The sequence below is a fragment of the Sinocyclocheilus anshuiensis genome, unplaced genomic scaffold, assembly GCF_001515605.1.
Source record: "Sinocyclocheilus anshuiensis isolate Anshui unplaced genomic scaffold, SAMN03320099.WGS_v1.1 scaffold510, whole genome shotgun sequence".
Taxonomy (NCBI): domain Eukaryota; kingdom Metazoa; phylum Chordata; class Actinopteri; order Cypriniformes; family Cyprinidae; genus Sinocyclocheilus; species Sinocyclocheilus anshuiensis.
In genome coordinates this window covers 833,677-845,200 of record NW_015542360.1, presented here as the reverse complement: position 1 = coordinate 845,200, position 11,524 = coordinate 833,677, and the positions used below count along the sequence as shown (strand labels likewise).

The window sequence follows — 11,524 nt, the reverse complement described above, 5'->3', positions numbered from 1 at the left end:
TTTTTTTTCTTTTGTAAGGAAAAGGAAGTTAATGGTAAGATGAGAGGGAGGATAAAACAACAAAATACCCTTTTCTGGTAGCAGAATGAGTATAATTGAATTTTCTTCTCTTTTTCCTTTTGGTTAAGTTTGATTTAGAAGGATGCTTCCAAACCGGCGTTTGGAAATGTAATACCACAAATACCACAAACCACAGGACTGTGATTGTTATTAAAATTCCTCCGGGTGAAGGAAAAACAACAGTATTGGGAGTATTGGGTTTTTTAGCTGTTAAGATTGACACCGTTCTCCTAGATGCTTGTTCAAATTTTGGCGGATGCCTGTCAGTCTTCTTAGCTGGGTAGGGTTTCGCAAGAGAGTGAAAGGTAAATGGAAGACAATTTTGAAACGGCGTTCTCAAGTTTCACAAAATACCTGTTCAATTTCTAAAAATTTCTGCTTTTCACATTTCACAGGCAAAATCCCAGCAAACAACCGCAGTAGTCAACTCAGAAGGCAACAGCTGAGAGAAGAAGAAGGAAGAGAGAAGTTTTGCTCCCAAATGTTAGGAAAAATGACAGGGTGGTGGCGCTGTTAAAGTGATACCCCTAGAGGCTTGGTTTTGCTGTGTTAGCAGGATAAAACCAACTTAACCTAAGTACTGAGGAAATCCTAATTTTCCTTTTGGGGTTTTGCCACTAACAGGCTTAAGCCAAACGGGCAAACTTATAAAAATTTTGCTGAGTTAATTAAATAACTGAAAGGGTATTTCCTGGTTAAAATGTAATGATGTTATCATTAAAATTGATGAGAGTAATTAAAATTACGATTAATCAATCAATATCTTGAAGCGGGATAACCCAAACCCTAATGAGCTAACCATGAAATTGAAATTTTAGAGCATTATTGACAGTTAAGGATTAAAAAAAAGGGTAATAAACACTGATTAAAGTTGCACCGATTACATGAAACACATCAAGCATATATATAAGACATACAACATATTATTTGTGAATCTGGTTGACCTGTTATGCGCATAACTGATTATCTGTTGAAATTGTCTGTTGTTTCGTGTCCCTTTTTTGGAATGCATGGGGGAAAGGGGAGGTGTCCTGAGGTCATGCCCATGTCACGAGTTGGGAGTCTGTCATTCTTCTCCTGGACAGAGAGCTCTTAATCTGTCGCTTTCTGTTTATCGGATTTAGCAATTTATGCATTAGACGGTCATGGGGTCCAGGCGAGTCTGTCGCTGGAACATTTCTAGATACCATGTTCTTCGTTCTGTTGGAATGCAGGATGTGATGGGAATCATGTGTTAGTCACGTATAGATCCCGTGTGGCCTGAGGGCGTTAATTAACTTCATCCTTTTCCTGTTTGGATATAATAGTTACATTCATTGGTGGTCACAAGACACCGTGGTTTCTATATGTTGTAGTCCTCATACAAAAGATCTCTGTGGTATCTCTTGATTAGATTAATCCAGACCTCATGATGGCTGATAGGGGCATATCAGTGTCCGTTCATGATAGAAATCCCTACATTGTGTTCCAAAGATGAACGAAGGTCTTACGGGTTTGGAACGACATGAGGGTAATTAATGACAGAGTTTTCATTTTTGGGTGAACTATCACTTTAAATCCGGAATCCAATCTGAACTGGTTAAGGTGGTTAATATACAGTGGTAGATCAGTTTGACCAGTGAAGCCATGCAAAACTTATTCAGCATATCATAAGTAATATCAATTGACATACATAAGGTGTGGTCACATTAGTGAAATTTTGGTGAAATTTCACAGACAAAAAAAGTTCCATTTGTCTGTAATCAGTAGTTTAGATGTATGAAGCACAGCTCACACAGAAGACACTTTGAAACCAAGCAGATTTCTGTCGGTCAATGCAGCAAAGTTACATGACCAATTAAACCCGCTGTGAAATCTGCATTGGAAATCTTTCGCAAAGTTCCAGATTCTTTGGATTTCTATTGAAATTAATGGATTTCATCAAAAAAAAAAAAAAAAATGTGCAGAGCAGCATTAAATGTGAGCGCACCATTAGGGCCAGTTTTACTAAACAGGGCAAATTAGCACAAGAACGCAATTTCAAAACAGCCCCGATGGGCGTGGAAGTTTCTGCAGGTGATTTACTAACAACGCGCAAATTAAAGAACACAGACGCAACATATCGACCAACGCAATATACCAAGCACAGCGCAAATTAGCCTAGTCGCAAATAAAGAATAAAGAAATAAAGAAGCCACTATATTGAAAAAAAAGGCCAAAAAATGAAGGGTTGCAAGAAGTTTTGATAGACCTGGTATTGCATGACTCCTAGTTGAGGGTTCCAAATCGTCTTTTATTTCCTGAAGCAAATTAAAAATAACATGGCTTGGCAAACGATATGCTCGTATAATGTTTTCTTCTTGCATTCCAAAAAAATGAATACGCGTGGAAAAAATCCTCTCCCTTCTACCACGCGCTCTCTGCGGTGCCTCCTCCTAGCAACAACAATTGCAGCCATTTCAAGCGCAAAATAGTTTAAGACATGCTTTTTTGGGTGTTAAATAATGGCATAAATACCAGTAATTTGATGAACGCAAACGTGTTGCGTGAATTATTTTAATACTCTCCTCCCATAAAGTTTGCGTCTGAAAGGGACACTCCTACAAATGCATATTCAATGAGGTCAAGCGCAAAAATAACTGTCCACGCCTTTTCAGCGCTAATTTGTCACTGTGCGTCTTTATTAAATCCTGAAAGTACTATTTTAACGCCAAAAGACGGTTTGCGCTGCGCTGTTAGTAAAACTGGCCCTTAGTGTCCAAACAAGAGTTTGGAATAGTTTGATATGGAAAATAATTGGTGGGTGTGGCTTCCTTTCTGAAAGAGTGGACTAAGACACGCCCGTCTAAGAATCAATAGGTATGTTCAACTTAAAGTGGCGCCAGTCATTTCACTTGGCGGCCATCTTTGAAATGTCTCTCGGGCAGCTATTTCAGTCATGCAAGAAGGCGATAAAATTCAACCATATTGCGTGTTGCACTTTCTCCCATTCATAAGTAATAGGAATGCACTACTTTTGTATTTCTACAGTCTTTGGCAGTGCTGTTTTAAGTCTACCTAATATATGCACAACCTAATCAGTTGTGTATATCCATGTCTATCAGTGTGGGCTTTCACTGGATATATCCTGGAAAAAAGACGGCATAGACCAATGTAGAGCAGCTTAAATCTGGAATCCAATCTGAACTGGTTAATGTACTTTATCATCATAGCTAGATCAGTTTAGTTTGACCAGTGAAGCCATTGTTAATAAAGGCCTTCTGAAGTGAAGCAATGCATTTGTGTAAGAAAAATATCCATATTTGAAATGTTATAAACCCTAATCTCTAGCTTCCGCTAAAAGTCGTACACACGTTCACGAGTGACATAGTGAACTATCCCTTTAAGGTGTGATCGCATTAGTGACATTTCATTGGCATACTGGATTTCATCTACAAAAATGTTTAGAGTGGGAGTAAAAGTGATCTTTCCTTTAGTGTTCAGACAATAGTTCAGAATAGTTTGATATGGAAAACAATTAGGAGGTGTGGCTTCCTTTCTGGAGGAGGAGGGGCCTAAGCTAAGGCACGCCCACCAAACAATCAATCAGTTGTGTATATCCATAGTAAGGCGATTGCCAACATGAATTATATTAGTTTTCCTTCAAAATTTTGTCAAGATCTCCATTAAAGACACAGTAGCATCACTAAACGTTTGTGTTTCTTTTCTGTCAGGTGTGGAATTCGTACTTCAGTCTGGCAGTGTTGTTTATCAACCAGCCCAGTCTACAGCTGGAGACGCTGACACCAGCCAAGCGGAAGAAGGTCTTTGACAAGTAAGACTTGATCCTGCTCATTCACACACATCGTAAAGGCGCTACGAAGAAATCAACCTGTCATTGTTTCTAAATGCGTGCAGATTGTAATATTTTTCATTGTAAATGCATTTCGTTACTTACCAAAGGCCAAAAATCCAAATTACTTTCACAAATGTCATGTCACAAATGCTGTCAGCAGAGCTTAAGTTGTATTTAACCCAGATACTCCTTTAAATATGAAACAAACAATAATTTGGGTATTGTAGCGAGGGCTAATCCATTAAATCCATCCAGAGTACATGCAACATCGCTTTGGAGTCTGCCTTTTCTTGCCAGCACTCCCTCCTTTTGTTGTTATCCATGAGATCTGCATCTCATGATTAATAGATAACTGTTCCTTCAGTTATTGGTCAAATACTCGAACACAAAAAAACGCAAGACTGCCGCACGGCATGCAAGATAGATGATCTCCCTGTGAGTTTGTTGGGAGGGTCGATTCATCTCTCTGCTTCTCCACTTACGTCTGTGATCTTCAGCCCAGCGTGTGGCTCTTCTGTTTTTCTGAGTCTAGTATGTTTAATACATGCTGTTTGTTTGTCATTTTAGATTCTTGGATGGATTTAGAGGAGTTTTTGTGTGTTTTCATTTTCTTTGCAGGTATGGTGATATGAGGGTCATGATGGCTTATGAGCTGTTTAGCATGTGGCAGAATTTGGGTAAGTGTTTTGATTCTCTCTCTGTCTTTCGACTCTGTTTCATGACTTTGTTTTTCTATTCCTGCATTTCTCTGCACACGCACAGACAGAAACATAAACGCAAACATTCACTTCCTCCAGAAAAGCAGTACTGACCTCTAGAGGTGGAAGAAGGTACTGCATTGCAGAAATGACTCCGTAACCACCATAAGGTGTTGATGCAACTTTGGGCATTTTTATGTCACAGGGTTTTTCATTATTAAAATAATAACAGATTTCAGATGCTTTCTATTATATAAAGCTTACCCGCTTTGTTACATAAACATAGATTTTCAGGCTTTAACAATAAAGATCCACCATATAAAAACAATAAAATAAAGAAAAAGTAATGAATAATCACAATTTGCTTGGTTTGGCTGCAGGTGAGAATAAGATCCACTTCATACCAGGAATGATTGGCCCATTAATGGCATAAATACCAGTAATTTGATGAACGCAAACGTGTTGCGTGAATTATTTTAATACTCTCCTCCCATAAAGTTTGCGTCTGAAAGGGACACTCCTACAAATGCATATTCAATGAGGTCAAGCGCAAAAATAACTGTCCACGCCTTTTCAGCGCTAATTTGTCACTGTGCGTCTTTATTAAATCCTGAAAGTACTATTTTAACGCCAAAAGACGGTTTGCGCTGCGCTGTTAGTAAAACTGGCCCTTAGTGTCCAAACAAGAGTTTGGAATAGTTTGATATGGAAAATAATTGGTGGGTGTGGCTTCCTTTCTGAAAGAGTGGACTAAGACACGCCCGTCTAAGAATCAATAGGTATGTTCAACTTAAAGTGGCGCCAAAGTCATTTCACTTGGCGGCCATCTTTGAAATGTCTCTCGGGCAGCTATTTCAGTCATGCAAGAAGGCGATAAAATTCAACCATATTGCGTGTTGCACTTTCTCCCATTCATAAGTAATAGGAATGCACTACTTTTGTATTTCTACAGTCTTTGGCAGTGCTGTTTTAAGTCTACCTAATATATGCACAACCTAATCAGTTGTGTATATCCATGTCTATCAGTGTGGGCTTTCACTGGATATATCCTGGAAAAAAGACGGCATAGACCAATGTAGAGCAGCTTAAATCTGGAATCCAATCTGAACTGGTTAATGTACTTTATCATCATAGCTAGATCAGTTTAGTTTGACCAGTGAAGCCATTGTTAATAAAGGCCTTCTGAAGTGAAGCAATGCATTTGTGTAAGAAAAATATCCATATTTGAAATGTTATAAACCCTAATCTCTAGCTTCCGCTAAAAGTCGTACACACGTTCACGAGTGACATAGTGAACTATCCCTTTAAGGTGTGATCGCATTAGTGACATTTCATTGGCATACTGGATTTCATCTACAAAAATGTTTAGAGTGGGAGTAAAAGTGATCTTTCCTTTAGTGTTCAGACAATAGTTCAGAATAGTTTGATATGGAAAACAATTAGGAGGTGTGGCTTCCTTTCTGGAGGAGGAGGGGCCTAAGCTAAGGCACGCCCACCAAACAATCAATCAGTTGTGTATATCCATAGTAAGGCGATTGCCAACATGAATTATATTAGTTTTCCTTCAAAATTTTGTCAAGATCTCCATTAAAGACACAGTAGCATCACTAAACGTTTGTGTTTCTTTTCTGTCAGGTGTGGAATTCGTACTTCAGTCTGGCAGTGTTGTTTATCAACCAGCCCAGTCTACAGCTGGAGACGCTGACACCAGCCAAGCGGAAGAAGGTCTTTGACAAGTAAGACTTGATCCTGCTCATTCACACACATCGTAAAGGCGCTACGAAGAAATCAACCTGTCATTGTTTCTAAATGCGTGCAGATTGTAATATTTTTCATTGTAAATGCATTTCGTTACTTACCAAAGGCCAAAAATCCAAATTACTTTCACAAATGTCATGTCACAAATGCTGTCAGCAGAGCTTAAGTTGTATTTAACCCAGATACTCCTTTAAATATGAAACAAACAATAATTTGGGTATTGTAGCGAGGGCTAATCCATTAAATCCATCCAGAGTACATGCAACATCGCTTTGGAGTCTGCCTTTTCTTGCCAGCACTCCCTCCTTTTGTTGTTATCCATGAGATCTGCATCTCATGATTAATAGATAACTGTTCCTTCAGTTATTGGTCAAATACTCGAACACAAAAAAACGCAAGACTGCCGCACGGCATGCAAGATAGATGATCTCCCTGTGAGTTTGTTGGGAGGGTCGATTCATCTCTCTGCTTCTCCACTTACGTCTGTGATCTTCAGCCCAGCGTGTGGCTCTTCTGTTTTTCTGAGTCTAGTATGTTTAATACATGCTGTTTGTTTGTCATTTTAGATTCTTGGATGGATTTAGAGGAGTTTTTGTGTGTTTTCATTTTCTTTGCAGGTATGGTGATATGAGGGTCATGATGGCTTATGAGCTGTTTAGCATGTGGCAGAATTTGGGTAAGTGTTTTGATTCTCTCTCTGTCTTTCGACTCTGTTTCATGACTTTGTTTTTCTATTCCTGCATTTCTCTGCACACGCACAGACAGAAACATAAACGCAAACATTCACTTCCTCCAGAAAAGCAGTACTGACCTCTAGAGGTGGAAGAAGGTACTGCATTGCAGAAATGACTCCGTAACCACCATAAGGTGTTGATGCAACTTTGGGCATTTTTATGTCACAGGGTTTTTCATTATTAAAATAATAACAGATTTCAGATGCTTTCTATTATATAAAGCTTACCCGCTTTGTTACATAAACATAGATTTTCAGGCTTTAACAATAAAGATCCACCATATAAAAACAATAAAATAAAGAAAAAGTAATGAATAATCACAATTTGCTTGGTTTGGCTGCAGGTGAGAATAAGATCCACTTCATACCAGGAATGATTGGCCCATTTTTGGGTGTGACGCTTGTACCGCAAAATGAAGTCCGAAATATAATGATCCCTATCTTCCACGATATGATGGACTGGGAACAGAGAAAGAACGGCAACTTCAAACAGGTCCATTATACCTGTTTCTGCTTTTCTGTCTTTTCTTGGCTATTTTTTCTGTTTCTCTTAACCTGAGTTATGTTCCAGGGAAATAAAAGAATATGATGTAAGAGTGCTAATATTTTCACTCTAAATGTAACCATAAATGGTAAATAAAGTTTATTTCATTTATGATGTCCCTTGCTTTGGACAGAAAATGAATGAACAAATTATTTAATTATTTAAATAGAAATTAAGAAATAAACAAATATCATTGTATATTCGGGCTATTCTCAAGAAATAATATCATTTTGAAGTAAAAAAAAAAAGTACAATTAATATAATATTTAGTATATTATTATTATTGATATTATTATTATTATTATTATGGTAAATATAGTATTATAAATTATATATATATATATAATTGATTGTAGTATGATATTAGATATTAAATATGATTATTAATATATACTATATATATATATATTAATAATCAATCATATTAATCAATATCAAACTTACTTTGTATCAATGTTTTATTAAATTATAGTTATATAAAACATTGATACAAAGTAAGTTTGATATTTATTTATTTATTTATTTTTAAGCAGCATCCAATCTAATATTACTTCGCTATTTGGGTGGCACCAAATAACAAAAATAGCATAATTTCCCAAAACATATAAGTAGCACCAATAATGAAATATTACTCAGGATTATGATCTGTTTCATTATAAGCACCTAATTCAGTTCATGTTTACGGTGCAGGTGGAGGCAGAACTGATAGACAAACTGGACAGTCTGGTGTCTGAAGGCAAAGGCGACGAGAATTACAGAGAACTCTTCAGTTTGCTGTAAGTGCACAAACACACACACATACACACACTCCCTCTACCTTCTCCACTGACACACACAGCTCCACATCCAGCTGTTTAAATACTCTTGTTATAACCTGAGTGTCTCTGATTTGCCTTGTGCTTCGGGATTATTAGAACTCAACTGTTTGGGCCGTACCCCAGGTAAGAGGAAACTAACCCTGTTCAACCTATCAGATGCCACTCAAATGGATCTTCCATTACAACTCCCTCTTTTACCTTCAGCCCGTTAAATTACCTTAAATAATTCTATAAATATGTGTGGTGTTTATGTCTAGTCTGCTGGAGAAGATCGAGCAGGAGACCTGGAGGGAGACGGGCGCCTCTTTCGTCATGTCTGTCACGCGGCTCATGGAACGACTGCTGGACTACAGGTAAAACTCTCATGGATAAGTGTGATATAGTTATTTATTTATTGAATTAGGTTTTATTTGTATATTTTTGGTGTTCATTTTAATTTTAATGTTATTTTTCGTCATTTTTTTATATTTGCATTTAGCTTTTATTTTTAATTTTTTCTATTTATTTATTTTTAGCAATTATTTTATTTTAGTTTTAGTAACTTTAGTACTTCAACTCATTTTAGTTTTTTTTTTTTTTTTCATCGTATATGTATATTTTATTTTAATTACCAAAAACAATTAATAGTAGTTTAGTTTCAGCTTTTGTTAACGATTAACTTTCTGTCCACATTGCAGATTATTCTGGCCTGTAGTTGCTCGCTTAAACAGGAAGTGGCCATTTGACTGGCGTGTAAAATGTTAACCAAAGCTCATTATTGTTGTACAGTATTTAACACTCAATAAACTGTATGTAATTTAAGAACAAATTAAGTCAAAATTCTTTTGTAAATTGCATAAAAAACCAGCCAAATTCCAGTCTAACTTTGAATTTTGAGAAGTTCTTCTCATATTTGTGTGCAAACGCATCATATGGTCCATATATGGTCAGTGGGTGTGGCATTAGAGGGCGTGTCTAATGAGACTTTTTGTTTCTTGTGTCGGCAGAGATTGCATGAAAGGCGATGAGACAGAAAACAAGAAGATCGGCTGCACTGTTAACCTGCTAGTGAGTCTTACCCTTCATTCAACTCTCTGTCAACTTAATATATGCAATGTGGCATTTTTGCAATAAAACAAAAGCAACCTGATGATCATTTGATCTCTTTTTGTAGAATTTCTACAAATCGGAGATTAATAAAGAGGAGATGTACATCCGATACATTCACAAGCTGTGCGACATGCACCTGCAGGCCGAAAACTACACAGGTGAGACATTTCTCAGAGTTACTTCACATAGACACGCTTAAAATAACAGAATGTGTTTTAACGTTTGAAAAAGAAGAGACGCAGGGCACTGGAATGAAAAAACAACGTAAGGTCGAGAGATTTTTCTATCGAGAGGTCAACGCATTTTTATTTATTTTTTTTAAGTTAAACTTCTTTTATAAAACAGATCGTTCCGGTCCTTGATTCTGATTGGTTGAGCCGTGTTCGAAGCTGTTGTAAATTACTCTACAAACATACACATTTGTGTGTTGCTCGGCAACCACTTTGTTGGAACCACAACCGTTTCTGAGGAACTACATTGTTTGGCGGAAGAATACTGTTTTTATTAATATCATTGCACTTTACTTGCTTGGTTTTATTTTGTGAAACCTTACTATGTATATGGAATAACCATTTTATAAAAGCAATAATCTCCAAGAAGCCGTGGTTTACAGTGAATTTATAACAGCTATGGGGGTTGTAGGCTGTCCGCTTCACGTCGTGCCTAACAACGTCCCTCAGCTGTTATAAATTCACTGTAAACCACGGCTTCTTGGAGATTATTGCTTTAGTAACTTGAGCGTCACATTTTTAAAGCGCCATTTCATGCGTGGGATGCTGCAAAAGACAAAAACGCAACACTCAAACATCCTTCTAGCAAAGGGGCGGAGCTACATAAGGTCTATAAAGTACACATTTTATCACTATGGGCCAGATTTACCAAACAGGGCAAATTAGTGTTAGAGCGAAACTCCATAAAAGTGCAGATGGAAGGGGACAATTCTGCGTGTGATTTACTAACAATGCGCACATTAAAGAACACAGACACAGCCAGATAATTTCCATAATGACCAGCGCAATCTACCAAGAGCAGCGCAAATTACCGCCTGCTTTAAGACATGCTTTTTTTGGGCGTTAAATAATGGTGCAAATACCAGTAATTTGACGAGTGCAAACGTTAGTAAATCGTGTTGCGTGAATTATTTTAATACTCTCCTCCCATGATTTTTGCGACAGAAAGGGAAACTCCTAGAAATGCATATTCAATAAGGTCAGGTGCAAAAATAACTGTGTCCACGCCTTTTCAGCGCTAAGCGCTTCTTCACTACGCATCTTTAGTTAATCCTGACATTTACTATTTTAACGCCAAAAGACGGTTTGCGCTGATGCAAGCTGTTAGTAAATCTGGCCCTACGTATGTTTCCTGGTATTCGAACCCATGAACTTTGTGTTGCTAGCACCATGCTCTACCAGCTCTAAAAGGAAGTACGTTACTCAAGAGTATTTCAACTTTATCAACTGCTGTGTCTCACAGAGGCGGCGTTCACGCTCCTGCTGTACTGGGAGCTGCTCCACTGGGAGGAAAGACCCCTCCGGGAGTTCCTGCACTATCCCGCGCAGAGCGAATGGCATCGCAAAGAGGGTCTCTGCCGTAAGGTCATCCACTACTTCAACAAGGGAAAGGTATTTACAGATATTAGTTTATTTCAACAGTGTTTTGCCATATTTTGGAATAATTCCCATCAAATTCAATTGAAAATTGTCCATGCACAATGATCCTCCACAGACTTGCAGTAGAAAAGAGCAAAAGATTGTCTGAAAAAATGGTGGGTGGCAATGGTTGCCAAAGCAGGATTAGTCTATTATGTTTGTAACGTACAGGCTCCATTCACACTTTTGTGGATAATTTCAGAATTACTGTGAACACAGTTATCATGAGCGGCTCACATGCTTCGCTCTGAAACACAAAGCTCAGCAGATTACATATTTATAATTGCAATGCAGTCTTTGCAATTTGGTAATCGCGCTAAAACATATCACATTCCAGGCATTATTACAGTTAACTCTTTCC

General features: G+C 37.7%; 1 protein-coding gene across 1 annotated transcript in view; it reads left to right on the top strand.

Annotated features, from left to right (window-relative positions):
* The window catches only part of dock3 (dedicator of cytokinesis 3), a 258,400-nt gene that overhangs the window by 227,546 nt on the left and 19,330 nt on the right, over nucleotides 1-11,524 (top strand). Inside the window, exons 30-38 of the mRNA XM_016490711.1 lie at nucleotides 3,753-3,853; nucleotides 4,493-4,551; nucleotides 7,408-7,556; nucleotides 8,298-8,383; nucleotides 8,522-8,548; nucleotides 8,683-8,778; nucleotides 9,412-9,472; nucleotides 9,579-9,672; nucleotides 10,988-11,136. Of these exons, the coding sequence (XP_016346197.1) occupies nucleotides 3,753-3,853; nucleotides 4,493-4,551; nucleotides 7,408-7,556; nucleotides 8,298-8,383; nucleotides 8,522-8,548; nucleotides 8,683-8,778; nucleotides 9,412-9,472; nucleotides 9,579-9,672; nucleotides 10,988-11,136 (822 nt within the window). The remainder of the gene's footprint in view (nucleotides 1-3,752; nucleotides 3,854-4,492; nucleotides 4,552-7,407; nucleotides 7,557-8,297; nucleotides 8,384-8,521; nucleotides 8,549-8,682; nucleotides 8,779-9,411; nucleotides 9,473-9,578; nucleotides 9,673-10,987; nucleotides 11,137-11,524) is intronic.